Source organism: Erpetoichthys calabaricus, chromosome 9 (assembly GCF_900747795.2).
Source record: "Erpetoichthys calabaricus chromosome 9, fErpCal1.3, whole genome shotgun sequence".
Taxonomy (NCBI): Eukaryota; Metazoa; Chordata; class Cladistia; order Polypteriformes; family Polypteridae; genus Erpetoichthys; species Erpetoichthys calabaricus.
Genome location: NC_041402.2, coordinates 147,898,827 through 147,919,976, shown reverse-complemented (window position 1 = coordinate 147,919,976; position 21,150 = coordinate 147,898,827). Strand labels below are relative to the sequence as shown.

At 37.4% G+C, this 21,150-nt stretch overlaps 2 protein-coding genes across 2 annotated transcripts in view; one reads left to right on the top strand and one right to left on the bottom strand.

Annotated features, from left to right (window-relative positions):
• The window catches only part of ankk1 (ankyrin repeat and kinase domain containing 1), a 523,463-nt gene that overhangs the window by 193,383 nt on the left and 308,930 nt on the right, over positions 1-21,150 (bottom strand). The window lies entirely within an intron of this gene.
• LOC114657256 (D(2) dopamine receptor B-like) overlaps positions 1-21,150 on the top strand; it is a 347,132-nt gene that overhangs the window by 302,440 nt on the left and 23,542 nt on the right. Inside the window, exons 3-4 of the mRNA XM_051931881.1 lie at positions 3,594-3,703; positions 13,523-13,659. Of these exons, the coding sequence (XP_051787841.1) occupies positions 3,594-3,703; positions 13,523-13,659 (247 nt within the window). The remainder of the gene's footprint in view (positions 1-3,593; positions 3,704-13,522; positions 13,660-21,150) is intronic.

Here is a 21,150-nt window from a genome sequence, read left to right as displayed (position 1 = left end):
ACGACCAACCGTGTACCGTTGCATAAACCTTGTTTAGTATTAAGGTTTCTTAATAGCATGACTATTTTCCCTACTTTAAGGTTAAGATTGTGTTGTGGTAATCCGGCCGAGTTAATAGTGTTTAAATATTCTAATGGGAAATTAAGATGCTCAGTTTCGTCTTCAGAATCAACACTGTCAGTACTTAGAAAGACGTGGCTTTCTCCAGGAAGCAATGCAATCACTTGGTTATTTATCTGGTCAACATCAATATTCTTTGGACATAATATAACCAGGTGCATCAAAAGTGGTATCTGGTCTAATGATATTGCTTCACCAAAAACTTCTGTTACCAAGTCATCGCAAATAAAGGCGTGAAAGATTTGAATAATATCTGGGTGAAGTTCAAACACATTGGTAAGGTTTCCATTTCCTAGTTGCAACAACCAATTGGTATATTCTGGATCTGTACACCGCATGTTCTCTACCAAGCTTAGTTTCTCAAAGTAATGACAATTTTCTGAGTATTTCAAACTGGACAAAACAATAGCTGAACGCATGGTGTGTGGAACAACAGCCAAGCACTATCGAAAATCTCCTCCAAATATAAGTACTTTTCCTCCAAATGGAATATTATTATCCATTAACGCTCTGAGAAGTTTATCAATGGTATTGAGTAAATGACTGGATGCCATTGCACATTCGTCTAAAATCAATAGTTTTGCCAGACGGATGTCATTTGCACTGTCATTTTGCATTTTCATAGTTGAAACCGATGTTTCTGTGATTGGAACTGGAAGCTTGAATAAAGAGTGACATGTCCGACCATTTATCAACAAATTAGCTGCTTACCCCGGTTGTAGCTGACGTGAAAAGGTGTGCGCATTCGCATTCGGGTGGCGGTTGTATTGTGCACGGCTTGCTTCTGGCCTATGCAATCCTTGCATACAGTATATACAAACATTACTAAACGAATGTTGTATATGCGGAGGTGTACGTGTTCACGTTTGGGCGCCGGTTGTATTGTGACCTGAAGTTTAGTTTACAGGTTGTGTTGTGTTGTTTGGGCGCCACCTACTGACTCTGGGAAGCCGCTGGGTTTGACTCTGGGGCGCTGAGGCGCAGTACGCGTGCACGTTCGGTGCTTCTGGCCTCTGGCATCCGTGCATATATACAACTTTCGTTTAGTAATATAGATATGTATAATGTATAATATAAAAATTATTTGTATAATGTATAAGATATAATATCCATCCATCCATTTTCCAACCCGCTGAATCTGAACACAGGGTCACTGGGGTCTGCTGGAGCCAATCCCAGCCAACATAGGGCACAAGGCAGGAACCAATCCCGGGCAGGGTGCCAACCCACCGCAGGACACACACAAACACACCCACACACCAAGCACACACTAGGGCCAATTTAGAATCGCCAATCCACCTAACCTGCATATCTTTGGACTGTGGGAGGAAACCGGAGCGCCCGGAGGAAACCCACGCAGACACGGGGAGAACATGCAAACTCCATGCAGGGAGGACCCAGGAAGCGAACCCAGGTCCCCAGGTCTCCCAACTGCGAGGCAGCAGTGCTACCCACTGCGCCACCATGCCGCCCTAAGATATAATATAATAATAATATTGTATAATATATAATATTATACACATATTAATAACTGATTACCTCAATAGCAATAAAGTCATTACATGCTTCTCAGGTTACTTTCTGGATTGTCTCAAGTGCTCTGAGTTTGTACTCAGTAAATAATAACCATTGCCATTTTCCAATATGCGACCAATAGTTCATTCTCTGGACTTCTGCTCATATTAAATGAATATACCACCCATTTCCGTGTTCTAAATAAATCTTTTATATAGCCATCTATGGTATAGTATAAGCTATTTGAAGTTGCTGTGAACTTATTAACTACAGTTAGAATCATCCATTTATTTACTGGTCTTTGCTTACATCTTGCCTGAAGAAGAGGCCTGAGTTGCCTCGAAAGCTTGCATATTGTAATCTTTTTTAGTTAGTCAATAAAAGGTGTCATTTTACTTGACTTGTCACTACATTCATAATGGCAAATATGGTACAACAACCTAGTTTTAGTGGACTTTGTAGCCTAGTTTTCATTTACTGAGAAAATATTTAATTCATAAACAATTGTGTTTATTTTTACTCTTTTTTTAAGATAGAAGTAATTAAGTACTTAATGTGATGAGAACTTCCCTTGTGTTATGCAACAAGAAGAGAAAGATACTTTCATTACTTCACATCATTAACAATGTTAGAAATACCCATTTTTAGGAACTTAGTAAGACCTTCACACATTTTATGGAGAACTTTTTAGGTATATCAGTCTAGTTTTCAGTTGTGAGTTTTATTAATAACTTTGATTACCTCAATAGTAATAAAATCATTACATGCTTCGCAGGTTACTTTCTGGATTGACCTGTTCTCCTGTTTCATTCATGCATAATTTCTTGGTGTAATAAGGTTTTGTAGGAATGAGCATTGTTGTTGAGTTTTTTATTTAATTGTTACTATTTTCATTTAGCAGATAACCTTTTGGTATTTTCCTGTAACTGTTTATTACTAAACATACTGACTCTTTTCATGGCTAAGATGAATGACTGTTAATAAAATTCTTAAAAACTGTGCAAAAATATATAACCAAAATCATATACGGTTCATATAGTATTCTTCTCCTTGGAATTTTTCGCAATGTTTTGTTTTGCAGCACTGAACCACAGAGGTCTGAATTTGGATTTTGTTAACATTGACGAGCAAAAAAGTGAAAACATGTATATATGGAAAGTGATCTGCATGAATTACAAATTAAAAGAGAAACACAGAATAATTGATAGCATAATATGAAACATCTAAATCATCACTGGTGCATGTCACATATTAAATTAAAAGGAGATTACCTGTCTGGGGTTTCAGTTGATTGTAGTATAAATGCCCCTTATATGGATATAAATACATATATGTAAACCACACCACTATCCTTATAAAATAACTTATGATGCTCTGCGTGATCCACCACCATATTACTTATCTCTTTTAGAAGTGTCATTTAGATCCCCCAGTCTTAAAATTTCATTTTTTGCTTTGCAAATTACTGATTTACACCTACAAAAAAAGAAATGAACATGACATGATTTCTATGTTACCGCTAAATCAGATCACAAAAGTTGCCTCATGTGCAGAAATCTTATTATTTCTCTGAATCTATCCCAATATATTGTGTCTAATTATACATTACATTCTTATTATAATAAAAACATTTTTAAAATGTTAATTTCAACAGATATTAATGCTTTATGACAGCTTGAGTTTAGGCATCTATTATATACCAGCTATTAACAGCTAATAGATATATTTTAAATTATGCTATTAACAATAATAAAGTATCAATAAAAACAAGACTCTGAAGTATGTGTCTCTCATTTTGTATTATTTAATATCATGTTTAAAATAATTATGTGTTTTATAACATGCAGACTGTTAATAACCTTTTATAATTTATACCAAAACTAAAGTGTTACCAGCCTCTTTCAATATTCTTCCAATTAGTTGATTTCCTCTCAAACCTTTTTTTATGCATTTTTTAGGTTGTTGGAGAGTGGAGATTTAGCAGAATTCACTGCGACATTTTTGTTACTTTGGATGTCATGATGTGCACAGCAAGCATTCTTAACCTCTGTGCCATTAGCATTGATAGGTAAGTGTTACTTCTTTGCAGTTACATACAACACTAGCTAAAATTAACACCCTTATTATAGTACAGTATATGTAAGGGAAAATCATTTGTGGAAAAGAACATCATGTATTTGAAAGCTGATATTAAAAATGTATGAATGAGAATAGGCTGAAAGAACTAGAATTGATTAATCCATTTAACATGCTTAGACAAATTCAAGGTCACAGGAGATGGCATCTTGGCAGAATTTGGTACAAGGCAGGAAAAAAACACTCAACAGGATGCTAGTCTTTTGATGGGGATCCTTCATTGTACACAGCTACACATCACTCTCACAGAGAAAATTTTAATATACCTTTCAAATAAATGTGCACGTGTAATGGAAAGTTAGAGGAACCTGGTATCTTCAAGAAAGCGCCCAGGGAAGCATACAAATTTTAGATTCCCCCTTACCATGCCACTAATCAAAACCTAGGAATTTGAAGTCGTGATGCAGCAATAAAAAACAGTCCTATTGTGGTGTATAGGTATATTATTAATATTTTGTCTAAAAGAAACCAGAAAGAAGACTGTAGTATGCACAGTATAAATAAGATAGAATCAGACTATTGCCTTTAATTAAATTTCTTACTGCTTACTACTTATATTATGCACAGAATTACTTCTCATTTATTTGTTCATTTAAAATTAGGTGCTACACATTTATAAGATCATTTGAAAACATTCTCAGGTCTAAAAAAACTACAACGACAATTACTTTCAACTGAGGCAGCCATCACAAACAGTCATTAAGATAATGAGACCCTTTTCAAATTGTGAAACATCTGAGAAAAAAGGTCAGGAAAGCACACCTCTTTTCTTATTGGCATGAATTGTAAACACACAAAAGAAAGTCTTCTGTGTGTTACTTTTACATTTTCAAGAGAGAAATTCCTATTACCCTTACAAGATCTAGTTCATACTTTTTGCGTATAATCAACAATGAAAAACTAACTGCATGAAATATCTGTGGATGTTATGACTCTCTCAAAAGTCAGCAAAGGTACAGGTTAGGCTGATTGGTGGCTCTGCATTTACTTTTCATATTTCAGTGTGGCTGTGTGAATAAGTGGGCCTTTTGTCTAATGTCAGGATAGGCTTTAGCCCCAACGTCGGCGAACTGAAATAAACTGGTTGGCAAAATTATTGACTGCATCACATCTGTCAAAATACATTTTAACTGTTAGCAGGTGTATATGGAAGTGAAGTCATTAAGCTTTTGGTGCCCTGACATTTTTCTGTCTTCTTTATTCTTTTGATATATAGTCTTACTCATGCTCAAACCCGACTTAAGGCAGATATTGTAGAATTTATTTTACATGAAAAATATAGCAAAATTTTTCACTTTTAAAAAGAATAAAAACATTATGATCTTGTGACAAGGCAGATGATCAGAAACAATATTATTTAAATGATGACTAAAAGTTAAAGTTAGATTGAGGGTATGACCACATTGGTGTATAGCTCCAATAACATGCTGCAAGAATACATTTTAAAGCTAAAAATATTACTGTCAAATTGGAAATGCCAAATATAGTTGCAACATTTTAATATGTAGTACATATGTTAACGGCCAAACCCCGTTTTAGGACAATCTAGTTTAGACTAGGCCCAGCCAATTTGTTCAAAGCACAATAGGATGATGGACTGTTTGGCCTAATCTGAACTAGATTATCCTGAAATCAATATAGAGATTCCAGGACAAACTGATTTGTTCTAATCTGAACTAGTTTGGCCTGCAATTGCACCTTCCTCTATAGGATAAACCAGTTTGGCCTAGTCAAAACTGACTTATGTGATTTTTAACATTAAATATGTCTGATCCTGCAAATTATGGGAATCCCTGACCTGAATTTGTCTCTGTATCCTATAGATTAATGTGGGACTGCACAAAATATAAGTTTTGACTATTCCAAACTGGTTCATCCTATAGAGGAAAGTGGTCTGGACGACATTAAGGTGGGTTTTTAGGGGGAGACCCTGAGGTTGCAGCCTTATCGTCAGTTGATTACAAAGTTTTTAGTGAGTTATCCCCAGATGTGTATTGTTCTGAGAGTCATATCTGTAAGTAAAACATTAGTTTGGATACAACCATCAAAAGAACATGGACACATTTTGGCCCAGACCAGATCCCTGTTATCAGCAAAGGTGACTACTAAGGCATTCAGGGAGAAATTAAAAAGACATAATCAACTACTATTGTAGGATATACCAACATGACTACTTTATAGAACACTATAAAACTTTGAAAAAGGAAAAGGTAATAAAATGTCCAGATCAAAAGCAGTATATACAGTACAATATCCATCCATCCATCCATCCATTTTCCAACCCGCTGAATCCGAACACAGGGTCACGGGGGTCTGCTGGAGCCAATCCCAGCCAACACAGGGCACAAGGCAGGAACCAATCCTGGGCAGGGTGCCAACCCACCGCAGGACACACACAAACACACCCACACACCAAGCACACACTAGGGCCAATTTAGAAACGCCAATCCACCTAACCTGCATGTCTTTGGACTGTGGGAGGAAACCGGAGCGCCCGGAGGAAACCCACACAGACACGGGGAGAACATGCAAACTCCACGCAGGGAGGACCCGGGAAGCGAACCCGGGTCTCCTAACAATATCTTGTTTACTTATTTTTAATACCTTCATGCTACCCCAAGGCTGCTTGATTTGCCAGTATCACTTCATGCTTCAGTCTAAGACTGATGACACCCAGCTGAATAATAAAATCTCCCCTGGATTCACTCTTGCCATAAAACAAATGACAGCCTGCTTCAGTGACCTCAATGACTTGAAATCTGCAAATTGCCTCCAAGTCAACATGCACAAAACCAAATTATTTCTGATAAGATCATCTGAACATTCCAAGAAACTTGAATTCTCATTAAACTTTGGCTCTTGGAAAATGTTTCCACTCTCTTCTGAATTTAACTTGAAAGCAGACTGACTGTTAAATCTCACATCTTCACTATAGCCAAAATTTTATTTTCTCCTTTGTAAAAACACATCAATAGTGCTGCTCAGATGTTGAAGTACTTTGCCAACTTTTATCAGTTCTTGTTTCAAACACAATCCTCTTTTCACATCAGATTCAAAATGCTCCTGCAATAGTTTTAACTCACACAAATGCAGTGACCAATACTTGCTATTTATCTAATAAACAAAGAATTGTTTGTACCATATATACTGCACCTTTCATACAAGTTAAAGTCTTCTGACAGTAGCCTCTTTATGGATCTCGAAACTTTCAGTTAAAATAGTTTTCTTCTCTGCAACTACGACTATTCCCGTTGCTCACTCTTTTTAAATTCCAAAATGCAGACTGAAGACCCATCTCACTGTACAATTGTCTGTAGTATCATTTGTAGGTCTCAGCGGTTACTACTATTCCAAAGTGATTGTACTGTTGATACCACACTCTAATACAATACTAATTAGGTCGACCAAATCAGAAAGTTTTGTATCCCTTTTAATACTTTGCTGCACTTCACCTGTATATCTTGTTGTTAATTCCTCTTTACAAATAAGTTTACTTCAATGCCTTACTAGTCTCAGTCAGTGATTAGTTCTTGTATTTTCTGAGCTCTTTAATTTAAGTGTTAGTTTCGTCTCCATATACAAATGGCAGTTCTTCTGTGCAATCTGGGTTTTCTGACATATCCAAAAAACATGCAACATTGGTGAGTTGGCAACTATAAATTGGCCCAGAAGGAGTAAATGTGGTGGGCGGCACGGTGGCGCAGTGGTAGCACTGCTGCCTCGCAGTTAGGAGACCCGGGTTCACTTCCCGGGTCCTCCCTGCGTGGAGTTTGCATGTTCTCCCCGTGTCTGCGTGGGTTTCCTCCGGGTGCTCCGGTTTCCTCCCACAGTCCAAAGACATGCTGGTTAGGTGGATTGGCGATTCTAAATTAGCCCTAGTGTGTGCTTGGTGTGTGGGTGTGTTTGTGTGTGTCCTGCGGTGGGTTGGCACCCTGCCCGGGATTGATTCCTGCCTTGTGCCCTGTGTTGGCTGAAAACCTGCTCCAGAGCGCTCTTGACCTCAGACTGGAGCGACGGTTCATCTTTCAGCAGGACAACGACCCTAAGCACACAGCCAAGATATCAAAGGAGTGGCTTCAGGACAACTCTGAATGTCCTTGAGTGGCACAGCCAGAGCCCAGACTTGAATCCGATTGAACATCTCTGGAAAGATCTTAAAATGGCTGTGCACCGACGCTTCCCATCCAACCTGATGGAGCTTGAGAGGTGCTGCAAAGAGGAATGGGTGAAACTGGCCAAGGATAAGTGTACCAAGCTTGTGGCATCATATTCAAAAAGACTTCAGGCTGTAATTGCTGCCAAAGATGCATCGGCAAAGTATTGAGCAAAGGCTGTGAATACTTATGTACATGTGATTTCTCAGTTTTTTTATTTTTAATAAAAAAAAAAGTAAACTTTTTTCACGTTGTCATTATGGGGTGTTGTGTGTAGAATTCTGAGGAAAAAAATGAATTTTATCCATTTTGGAATAAGGCTGTAACATAACAAAATGTGGAAAAAGTGATGCGCTGTGAATACTTTCCGGGTGCACTGTATATGTGCCACGTGATAAAATGTTTGTCACATTGTTCGTAGCTGGTTTCTGCCCAGGGCTTTTTCCTGCCACCATAGCTGTCACATCCTTACAGTGGTGAAGTTAAAAACCAAGTTAGAATATCGATGGATAGGTGGATGTTTGTATTCCATTATAATTTTTTTAGCCCTATAAAGATCCTTGTGGTGCATACTGCTAGTGATACTATATCAGATAAAGATCGAGTGATGGATTGCTATATAGAACAACTGGTGTGTCATTTCAACAGCAAACAGAAAGATAAGTTCTGGACAAGGCAATTAATTGGTTAGTTTGTATTGAGGCAAATATAGGGCTACATTACCTCTAGTAAGTACCTACTCAAGTAACACAGAAGAGTATAAACAGATAAAACAGAAGCTCTTTCTGACAATCTTACCATCTTGGGCTACAACAAAAAATAAGACTGGGAAATGATAGAGAAAACTGTGTAAATAAGGACAGGGAAAGAGAGGGGACAAACTTTATTTTTTCAGAGATATTGCATTGTGAATTGATAAAGAGATCAACTTTGTAATCAACCCTCTGCCTATCATTGAGAAGAGTTATGATGCACAGAAAACTAACATCTCATTGGTCATATATATTTTGTGTAAGACTCACTGTGAATAAAAACAGCAGTTACAAGGATGTACAAAGAAAAATGAGGTATGAGATCTTGTATATATTTTTGGATACATATAACTCTTACACTATAGTACCCTTCAAAATAATAATACGTTTAGTTTTATTTTGATGAATAAAGAAGGTATGATAAAGTGACATCAGTATATTCACTAAAGTTGCTAGAACGTCCTGTCTTTGACAATAGTTTGAGAGAGTTTTCAGCTTATATCTAAGCCTCTCTGCATTTTTTTTCTTTTCATCATTCAAAATAAAGGGAATGTGGATATTTCTAGCTCCACTAATAATGCCACCAGTTCTTGATTCCAATCAATTGCTTCTCATCAACTGTTGATGGCAAAGCCACTGTTATCCATACTATTTTAAATGTTTGTATGTCACAGTTGCTTCCAAATTGCTAAATTTCAAAAATATTTTGGCTAATTACACTCAGAAATGAACCAGAGATATATTCTTTTTTAAAAAAATTTGGAAGTAATTCCACCCCAACCTAGAGCCATTTTTCCACTCTTGGGTCTTCATTCTGTACGACTCCAATAGCTGGACCAATATCACTCACAGAACAAAGTATCCAAAGTTGCAGTATTATTGACCTGCCAGTATACCAGTATTAGAGGACATCACACCCTGCTTTCTATTAGTCCCCACATTGTTGAACCCCCAGAAATGACTCCCTAACTATCAGTTTATGCTCACTTCATTCGTAGTACCTTCCAGACTAACCTTAACAATGCACATGTTATGCTCCCGTTTGTTTCTTCTTCCATGAGCATTTCTGTAGTCTGAATTGTTCAGCTAGTAACTGTATTAACATCTTGTTTCCCAGGAGCCTGAGTGTGAGACTTTGTTATGTAACTACTAGCTGTCCTGGAGCAACTCTTCAAATCAGATAATGCTGTAAATGTTTGAAAAAGTAACTTTAGGCTCCAGTAAATTGGATTCTTCTTTCGGGTCCAAGACTTGCACTCCCTGGCTGAAAATATACTGAAACATTGTCAATATATCATTAAGAAGTAACTTTGTCTTTTTCTTGGAGCACAGGTAGATCGATTGCTTTGTAGTATTGTAGAAAAGGTATTTGTAAAAACTAGAAAAAAAGCAACAAACTTGAAATGGGAGTAGTTTTACTGTTATTTAGCAAAAAAAAAATAAAATAATGACAAACCAAACCAATTGATTTTTTAAAATAAGCTAACTAATCTTTAAATTTCTTTATAAGTCTATAAATCTTACAATAAGGAAAACAAAATTTAATTGCTATTATAAACTTTTCACCTGCTTAGATTTCATTTTTTGCAGTTCATCATTCTTTAATATAAATTAATCTGGGCCCTTAAAAAAACAGTGATGACAGTGTTAACACAATTGATAGTGTTCTCAATAGTTTTCAAAATGGGGTGTCTATATTTTTGAAAAAAAGTAGATTTGATTACTAATTGTATTTGCATCTTGTGTAATTTGGTTATTTCTACTTGTATGCCATCCTGCTTTTTATGAACTTACATTTGTTAAAATATCAACTTCTATCTGCAATCATCTACAAATGCTTTGTCAGTAATAGCAAATTCTGAAGACTTTTGAGATAGTTGCGGGCTGAAAAAGATTAATTTCATGCTAGAAGATGGATGTTATTAAGATTTGGATTGCTCCAATGAATTCAGATATTGCAGTTCTCTGATTTGTTGCTCTATGTGGCTGCCACCTACTATAGTGTAGTCCCATAGGGCTGTAATAATTTCAGATTAAGTCAAATAGAGGTGGTGATGTTTCCATTTAAATGAGAAATCATTTTGGTAGTGATGACTGACATCTCAATTACTAATCAGTATGAATGTTTAATTTGGAATTGCTCAAGTTGTGGGGTTTACTTCCTCGGCTGCTCTTTCTGGCACCTTGTATAAATGAGCTATTTTAGTATCTTGTGAGGTTATTTGTAAGATTGCTTTTGTACATTGATTTTTTGGTGTATTGTCTATGTGGCTGTAATTATTTTGTATGGTTTTTCTATGTTTCTTGAGCTTTCTAAAGTTATTAAATGTAAATACATGGTTCTTTTCCACTTTTAGTTCCGTTTTGCAAGTATTGACATTTTGTAACCTTAAAACTTTATTGTTCTCAATATGCCATTTCATAGGCACCACCATTTGATGGCTTTATTGCCATGATGAAGTGGCCCAGTGCTAGGGCTGTGGTCTCAGAGGTCATTGATGCAGTCCCCTCAATGTCAAAGTTTGAGAATAACTTCAAAACAAAGGGTTTGAATCTCAGGGTTCAGAATTTGAATCTCTGCTGTTTATTTATCTCTGAATTAAGGTTTATGTATTGTGTTATAATGCCATTTTGTTTTTTCGTGGCCGGTGCCAAAGTGTGCTCCCGTCATCAGGGTAGTGTTAGGGCTAGCACACTCCTATACACAGACACGGCAAACGGGCAAAGTCTTGGCTAGGTCAGTGGCCAAGTTACACTGTTCCCTGCATTTATAATGTCCCTTGCATCACCCTTTGGCCACAGGCATGTATTGCATGATCTCGATTGGCTCGTAGTTGTTTCCGCAGTGCTATGCTGCTGTGCTGCAAACCTGTGGTTGCCTTGGCAATGAAGAAGCATTCCTCCACAGAATCTAAAACAGTTCAGAAGTTTCACAATGGTTTAAAAGATTGTTCTTTTGATACTAAACATCCTTCTTGCTTTCCAAAGCTAATTATTTTCCTTGTCTCTCATGTTTTTTAATCTATCTCTGATTCTTTGACTTCTTTGATTTTTGTCTCGTATTTTGGTTTTGCTACCATGTGGCTGTATTTCCCCAATTGACCTTTTTTGCATCCTGAATGCGTCTATTCTCCTGATTGTGTCTCAAAGCATTTCTGCTAGTGTTACTACCTTAACGATATTCCTCAAGGAGACTGTCACTTACAAGTCTGTTACAAAAAAGTTCCATGCTGGGTGATTGCATCTCTTCAGCATATTAATGTATGATCAGATAATACCAGTTAAGCAGCAGAGGTGACCAGGATAGAGCTCAAAACCACAAAATCTTTTGTTTCTAAGTGAACAGTTAGTGATTGTCCACATAGTCATCATTGGCTCAACCAACAGCTGCAACTTTCAACCCTGTTTTGGTCCTTTGTATGTTTTCTTTACAATAAAAAGTCATCTAAATGCAAGTCCTGCAGATTTTTTTTCTAACAAATCCAAAAAAGGCCTCAGCGCTACAAGGTGTACACAATCACCAATAGACCTAAATAGGCAAAACCACAAAAAATAAGAGGAGAACCGTCAAAATCACTAGCCCTACAACTATTAATTATTTATTTTATTAAATAAGGAACATTTTGAGCAAACCAAAAGCTCAAAAATAACAAAGGTAACACAGGTAAATACTAAAGAAACCAAAAAAGGAAATCCAATATAGAATAACCAAAGCAAGTCTATAAAATCAAGTGTGCCAAGCTACCCAGTTGTGCCATGGAAAGAATAGTGTAGTGTACCTGGATCAGAAACTGGTCGATGAGACCTGTCAGTGGAGGACAGAACTATGTGGAGAACCTGGCATAAAAGGAGCCCTGTGATTGCTGGTGACCAGGATAGCATTAGTGGTAGAACTCAAAACCACAAAATCTTTTGTTTCTAAGTGTACAGTTAGCTCTGTGCAGACACAGCACATAAAGCCCTTCAGACACATCTCCAGGATGCTAGAGGTTATCTGCCTAGATATTTGGTTGCCAGCGAGTCTCACAGGGCTGGTGGATAGTAGCCATACAAGTTGCCTCTGATGCAGAGATGGTCACGCAAAGGGACAAAGCAGCTGGAAGATGCCACCAAAGTACTTAATAAATGGCGTGTCTGTGAATTCTGATCTCGGAGCTGCTTTTCTGCTGGCTTATCCAGTAGTCCTGACCTTGGACAGCTGAAAATGTACAGTATATGAGATATAATGTGTTTGTGGTTAGTAGAACAGTGCTGTGCCTTGAGATGTTTTGAAGATGTTACAAAAAGTGTGCCACCACAGAATAAAGGTTGGGAAACACTGCTCCATGTATTCGGTGAACTAGTGATTCTAAACTGGCCCGATGCAACTGTAGAAGTATGCCTGAATGGACCTTGTGAGGCAGTGTAGCCCCATCCAGGATTAGTTCCTGCCCTGTCCCTGAGTCTTGCAGGATAGTTCTTTGGCACTGCACAACCCCAAATTGGATTGAAATGGCTTAAGACTGTTATGTCATATTCATTTCATTTATGCTGAATAAAATGTAACTAAAGATTGCACATTCTGCAACCAAAAAAATGGAGCTATGATTCTGAGCATACATATTAATTGTATACTTTTGGACCATATTTGTTTTGGACTTCCTGTAGTAGGAGGATACTGAATAATAAAGCAACTTATTACAAGATTTATTAGGAAGTGGAAAAATGTTTTACATTTCTTGCATTCATTTAAATTTTGGATAAAGTATGCAGTTCTGAAACTTGACATATGGTTTTAAAACAGTACATACATTTATTTGTTCACTTTAAGCTCTGGGCACTATTAACCTATTTTTTTCCCCATAGGTATACAGCAGTTGCAATGCCAATGCTATACAACACAAGATACAGCTCTAAAAGAAGAGTGACTGTGATGATCTCTGTGGTCTGGGTCCTGTCTTTTGCTATATCTTGCCCTCTCTTGTTTGGTTTAAACAACACAGGTAATAATATGCACCTACATTCAAAGTAATGACATGGATTGTGAACGGTGCCCTCACTTTTTTATTTATTATTCACTAATAATAAATATTAGTGAAAGAAATTGATTGAATTTATCCACAGGTCTTTAGTAAAATGTGGAAATTCAGGATTCTAGGACATTCAAACTCATTTATCATAAACAAGAACTATTTTTTTTTAAACTATTCCTAGTTTACATCATTATTATTTGTCTCAAGGTAATAGTGCTTGTGTACCTGAGCAGGAGTGCCTGCTTTTCTGTCCTCATTTTGTTCTTATTTTTATGTAGGCTTCATCATTTTCTTTTGATACCTTACTCTAAGAAGGGTCATGATACATTGCTTAATGATTCTGAATTGTTTATTTGTGGTGATACATGCCATATACTCGTAAATTTTGCCATGTACAGTTTCCAGTTGTAAGCAAATGATTAGCCTAATGGAACTAGATAAGTGACATCGGATTTGAGGTAATTTAAATATTTATTCACATTGAGTCCTTAAATTATTTTTTTTATTGTCTACCTATGGCACACTGGGCTGGGGTTAGCACTGCTGCCTCCTTATTCCTATATTTGAATTTATCACCCATTAGTTGTCTGCGTGGAGCTTTTCTCCTTTAATCAGTAACTCTAAATTGTCCCTATGTGGATGAGTGTGTAAGTGTACCTGCTTAAAAATGATTGTTTCTCTCTCAGTGACTTGAGATTATTTTTTGGGTTTGTAGAATTCATCCGCATCTTATGGGCTTAGCAGTAACTTCATCCTTCAAAGATTTTCCTGCATTCATTTTTTTGTTATTGATTGATTCTCCTCAGAACGTTGAAATTACAATGTTAGTAAAAACAAGAGGCACTCTCTATGTAAAAATAATTTGTGTACAAGTAGTTTTTTAATGTCTGATTTTTCTGTTTTAATGTAGGTTTTGCCTATTTATGGCATACAAGCAGTGCCATTTCTAAATGTTTTATTCTTACTAGACAGTTTTCAAGAGAGTAAGCACTTTGCACTTATGAGTCACAGGGTGATAGTCATTTCAGATTTTGATTCTCATAAATATGAATCTATTTTTAGGCATAGATTAGGCCTTTTTCATTTCTTGCATTTACTGTACCTTGGCATGTTTAGAATAAAGAGAATATAGCTGTTAACTTTTGACTAAATTTGCAGAATTGCACACTTTGTAGAGCTAATTTAAAATAATTTAAATTAGAGTTTTAATATTCCTAAAATTGCTGGGATGGGTCAGAGTGCCAAACAGATTTCTAAATATGCCATCCATCCATTCATCCATCCACCCTCTGAACTGACTTTTCTGTATAGGATTATAGAGTAATAAGGCAGTGATGAAACTTGGCTGTACTGGCATTAAAACATACGGCACAATCAAGCATACACCTTCGCATTCTTATACTTGACTAGTTTAGAGTCACTAATAAACAATATGTGGATTTTTGGAGCATGCAACTATGAGAGAAAAGCTCACAATATGCCAATATTTACAATATGTGAATATATCTTGTAAAGGCCAACCCTGTCACAGACAGGCATAGGACACAGTTATAACAGCACATGTGATTTACTTTTCTTTTCCCTTGTGGGAAACACCTTCCCCGTTCCCCACAAGTATAACACACAGTCCCAAAGCACAATACACTTCTTTTACTTTTTCCTCTTCATTCTTTTTCTTCTCTTTATCTTTCACCTTCACTCTCCCTCGGCAAGCATCGTCGTCCTCCTCCTCCCAACTCTGGCTCCTGGAGTAGTGGCTGCGGGCTCCTTTTATAATGCACCCAGAAGTGCTCCAGGTGCTTGATGACCTATTTCCGGCAGCACTTCTGGGTGTGGTGGAAAAGCTGCTCTGTAGAGCTCAGCCGCAGCTGGCAGTGCTCATGGATCCCAACAGGGCTGCACCAAACTTCAACTCCCATGAAGCCCTGCAGGAGTCCTAGGCGCTGCTGCAACCCAGGGGGGCTAGCGCTCTGGATAAGCTGGCTCCCCTGTCCTCCCAGCATGGAGGTGTCCCGGCTAAGCAAGGGCCCCAGCTGTCCACCACAATGTATATCCAGTTAAGTCTTTCAGAGTCTAATTGATTTAATGTAAGTTTTTAAAGGTAAAATAAAATAATTTAAGATAATCTAATCATTATTATAGAATTTGCCCTTTTTCTTATTATTATTTTTGCCTCTGACACAAAAAATAAGATTTTTAAATTACTTTATAATTAAGGCACAGATTCACACAGTTGCTCTTTATTCTACTTTCTCTATTGAAACTGGATGGCTTCTCAACCTATAAAAATGACCTCAAAACAAGTTAATGTATCTTGCCCTATGAACCTGAGGGGACAACATGAAGTATCTTAAAGAGCACTGATTGTTATATTGTCAATTTGAATTTTAATGCTACCATTAAGTAAAAGTAAAGTAAAAGGAAAATACTGTAAAATAAAAAGTAAAAAAGTAAAGTAAAGTAAAATACTGCAATACATTACCACCCTCCAGTACAATGATCAGTAAGTATTGCTAGTTAAATGTGAGCTTTAGCTTGAAACCTCTGGATTGTGCCTTTCTCAAAGTCAGTTTGCTCAAAACTAGCATGAAAAACTACAACAAATTAGGCAATTCTTTTAACCTCTTTAGCATTATCCTTACCCCAGGAAAAATTAACCAAAATGTTTTTTTTTTTAACAAGAAAAAATGTTATTGCGTGTAACAGAAGCATGAAAATATGAAAACGTCAATATAAACATAGTAGAAAAGGTATGTCCAGTGTCTACTGGTGTTCTTGTGCAAATTTAGTACATGTCATTTGTGTGAAACCTTTTGATGCAGTCACCAACATACAGCTACGCAGATGCTGCAATCAGGACAGTAGAAGCGTATTTCTTTGCACACTTTTGTTATATTTTTTCTTGTTGCATACACACAACAGAGTACAATGTCAGTACCTGACCTGCACGATTGAGCCTGAATCGTGTATAACTATAATTGCAATGAATTCTGAGTCCAAGTCACGCTCTGAGTTAATGCCAAGGAGGTTAATAAGTAAGGAATCTATATATATAAAAGCCCATGTGTGTATGTATGTATGTATGTTCCAGCATCACGTCCAAACGGCTGGAGCGATTTTCATGAAACTTGGTACGCATGTTTCTCATTGGTCAACTAAAATACTGTAGGGTGAAATCAGCCCTAACCCCACACCACCTCCGGGTAGGGTGGGGGCTGATCTTGCGGTCTTGTATGCATGTTATCATCCAGTTGACACTTGGAACGACCATTCTTTATGTTTGAGCACCACTGCACCCTTGTTGCTTTTGAAATTAAATAGAGTTGGCCGAGTTGGCATCCCAACTATTTTTAGGACTCATTCTGTCTTTGTGATTCCAACAGCCATATATATATCTTATATATATAAATGTCTACGCGTGGATGTGTGTGTATCTGTCCGGCCCAGAAGTGAGAGGTAGAGTCGGGGTAACGGCTCCGAGGATACGCAAGCGAGGCCAGCACACTGGCAAAAGGAAACCTCCGAAGAAAGACAGTTGCTTAGCTGCTAATGCACAAACGATGCGAGCACGTCAGCAACACGAATCCTCCTAGGAGAGAGATGCCCAGAGTAGTTCTGACGATTTCAATACTACGTTGTCTGCAGATGATAAACAGTGGTACTCAATTTCTTAATAGCAAAGCTGTCACACAATTGTTTCATCACCCAAGAAGTAAAAAGTGTGCCCTGGTCAGTTAAGATTTCTCTAGGGATGCCAATACGAGTAAAAATCTCACACAAAGCTTTGGTTACAGTGGAGGAATTGGCTTTTTTCAAAGCAGCCACTTACAGATATCACATTGCATATTCGACCAACACAAGCATATATTGATAGCCATTTTTAGTCTTAGGTAGAGGGCCTACAATATCTAATCCCACTCGTTGAAAGGGGACTTCCAAAATAGGCATAGGAGAAAGGGGAGCCCGAGGAGGTCTATAAGCAAAGCGGAGTGGTGCCTCTGAGGCTAAAGAGCTGTGCTGGTATCCAGAAGGTTGCCAGTTCGAATCCCCGTCATTGCCAAAAGAGATCCTACTCTGCTGGGCCCTTGAGCAAGACCCTTAACCTGTAATTGCTCCAGGGGCGCTGTACAATGGCTGACCCTGTGCTCTGACCCCAACTGGTATGTGAAAACTAAGAAATTCCTAATACAAGAAATTGTATAAGGCGAAATAAAGAGCGGAAAAAAAAAAAGCAGAGATGATCTGGCAATCAGGACATGAAGTACAGAATCACGATGTTCAGCCAATAAAATCATTTTGATAAACATTCTCTAGTCTTATCAGCCCCCAGGTGCCCACCTAAGATGTGAGAGTGAGCTAACTGCAAAAGAATGTCCCTATGTACTTCAGGTACAACTAACTGTTAATAAATTCCCCCATTAAATGATCTGATATCACTCAAAAAAGGCAGCCATTTTCTCAAGAAAGTGCAGGGTTTTCAAGCCCCCGGTTGCACGCTCTTGGTAATAGGAGTCACTAGCAGAGAAAACCTGTTTAAATGCATATTCTAATGAGATATCGGCATGCTGCAAGTGCACAAAATCCATCTGCTTGCCAGTGCTCGGTTTGTGTTCGAAGGCATTTGCGAACTGAGAAGTTGTAGATGGGCCAGCCAGCAGCTCTAAGAAATTGGGGGTGTCTCCCTCAGTCTTGCTGAAGAGATCGGGTTGAATATCGAATCAGGGCTCGAGATCTTCCCCGAGATCTTTCCTGACAGCCACCAGTTCCTCTTCTTTCCTGAGATCTACCCCGAAAGCCACCAGTTCTTCTTCTTTCCACCTGCTAAGATTGACAGGGGGCTTGATGACTGGTGCCCGACATTCAGTCATGAGTCTAGGGAAAAGGGCGTTCCTCCTGCTGATCAGCTAGGGCCACGGCGATGTCCACAGCCTCTTGCCTCCCCAGATGTGGGCACTACATCAACAACTGGATCCCCTGGAGGCCTTCCTGAAGAAACCCGATTTTCAAGTTTTACAGCTCGTTGATGCTCTAACCTCCGTTCAAAGCAACGAGCATTCCCTGGACGATCCCTCGGAGGCCGAAAAACAGGATAAGGAGCAACAATCCACCTCTTTTTCTCCAAGCAGTTAGAGAACCCTCCAAACATTTGGCAATGATCGCCAACGACTCTACATCATGACGAAGAAATTCATCTCAGAGAACTCTGCAGGTATCCCTGCCAGCAGTATATTCATGACAACCTTTTCCACAATGCGCTCCATCCCATTGGGATTAATAAAGTATCTATCTATCTATCTATCTATCTATCTATCTATCTATCTATCTATCTATCTATCTATCTATCTATCTATCTATCTATCTATCTATCTATCTATCTATCTATCTATCTATCTATCTATCTATCTATCTATCTATCTATCTATCTATCTATCTCGTTTTCTTCAAACCAGCAATGAACTTAATGAATCAAATCTTGTATTTGCACATGAATGGGACCGTCCATGTTCAGTTTCCAATCATGAAGCGCAAAACCTTTAGACAAAAAGCTTGTAGTTTTACATAAAACAACCTGCCGCTTCAAGAAATCATAATTGCCGAGTTTATTGCTAGGCACATTCCGTATGGCAAGTAAGGCATCCCCAGTCAAAAAAGGGGTGACAATAACAGCCCAGTTTCGTTTGTCCCATCCCATCAAAGTCTGGCTGGGGTGAGGATCAGCACCACTAAGTGTGAGGTCATAGTTCTCTCTTGAGAAATAGTGGTTTGCTTATCCCATCTGAGGCTGGAATACCTGCCCTTAGTAGGGGAGTTCAAGTATATCAGGATACGTGTTTTAGAGAAACAGAAAACAGAATAGGAACTCATTTGACAGTAGCTGTATTTATCTAGTAGAACATTATTAGAGATTATCAGGTAATACATTCCTTTCCATTCTTATTTTAAAAGCTAGGCAACCAGTAGTTATACCTTTGTTTCTGAATTGTGTTTATTATTATTATTATTATTATTATTATTATTATTATTATTATTATTATTATTATTATTACCTGTTTTAGAGAAACAATCAACAAAATATGAACTCATATAACAGTATTTATGTAATAGAACATTATTAGAGATTATCAGGAAATACGTTCCACTTGGCTCTTGATACAGCACCTGCTGTGGGGTATGCTAGCAGGCACTATGTTACTGAATTTTAGTCTCATTTGTGAAAGTAGAATGGGTAGATAATGAAAAGGACTAGATTCTGAGTGGTTAATACTTCTTCTTTATCACTTTAAAGATATTTTTGTTTTTGAAACCTTGCCGGTTAGCAGATCTATATAAAAGAAAAATGGTTTCTTCTCTTCCATGAATTGAGGTTTAAATCACCTCTAATATTAGGTCTGAGGAGCACAGAGTGGTTCTTAGTGAGGCACCAAATCCCTTCTTTTGGAACATACAAGTGGGATTATTTCTATGACACCCTGTAATGAGACCAAGAAACATTGCCTTTTGGAATATAAGATCAGGTATCCCAGGAAGCTAACTTAACTTTACTAACCTGAATGTTGAAGGACTGAGCCACAAATTAAGGTGTTATTTACCTTCAGCTTATGAATGCTTATTTCAACAGGAAACACATTTAAGACTTATTCACACTTAAATTAGTAAATAATGGTCTTGATACACAAAAAATATTCTCTTGGTTGCTTCAAAAATAATTTCTGGCTCCAATCAACACACCATTTTCGTAGTTTTCTAACTTTTCCTCAATACTACTGTGGAAGTTATATATTCTAGGTCCGGTAAAGACACAGGTAGTTTCTACTGGCTATATGCTATACATTTTTTGCTTATTTATTAGACATCCTTGGAATCACAATAATCTGCAGTCCACATGAAGTACTGTTTGGGTTAATAACTGTTGGCACATTACTACTCAACATATGATTTGTCGAGATCAAGCACTGCACTTATGGTATGCTGTTTCTTCTTGCTTAGCTGGAAAAGTCCTAACCAATGGACTGTAAAACAATGACAAAAGAATATTTAATTTTACTTAGAAACAAACAAATTCACATTAGTGTGAATCCACAATGTATTAATGTAATTCTTAATTACAGTAGCTGAGCATATTGAACTATTGCTTCCACTTTGAAATTTGAACTGTTTTGTGTGATAACTTTGAAATTAAGTTTTCGTCTTTCTGTTGCATACCTTACTGACATGTAATGCAGCTTAAAAAAATCAACAGAGACACATAAAATAATAATAATGCATTTTATTTATAGTGCCAAAAGTATATTTCCCTGTTAATATATTATTTGCTTTTACCATATTAACAATAAAGCTGTAACAACAATGCATTTTTGTTTTTAATTGGAATCTAAGATAAAACGTAGATAGTGTATATAGTGTTTCCTGATAAAAAATTCTTACAAAGCATTATGGAGTCCATAATGAATTGTATATTTT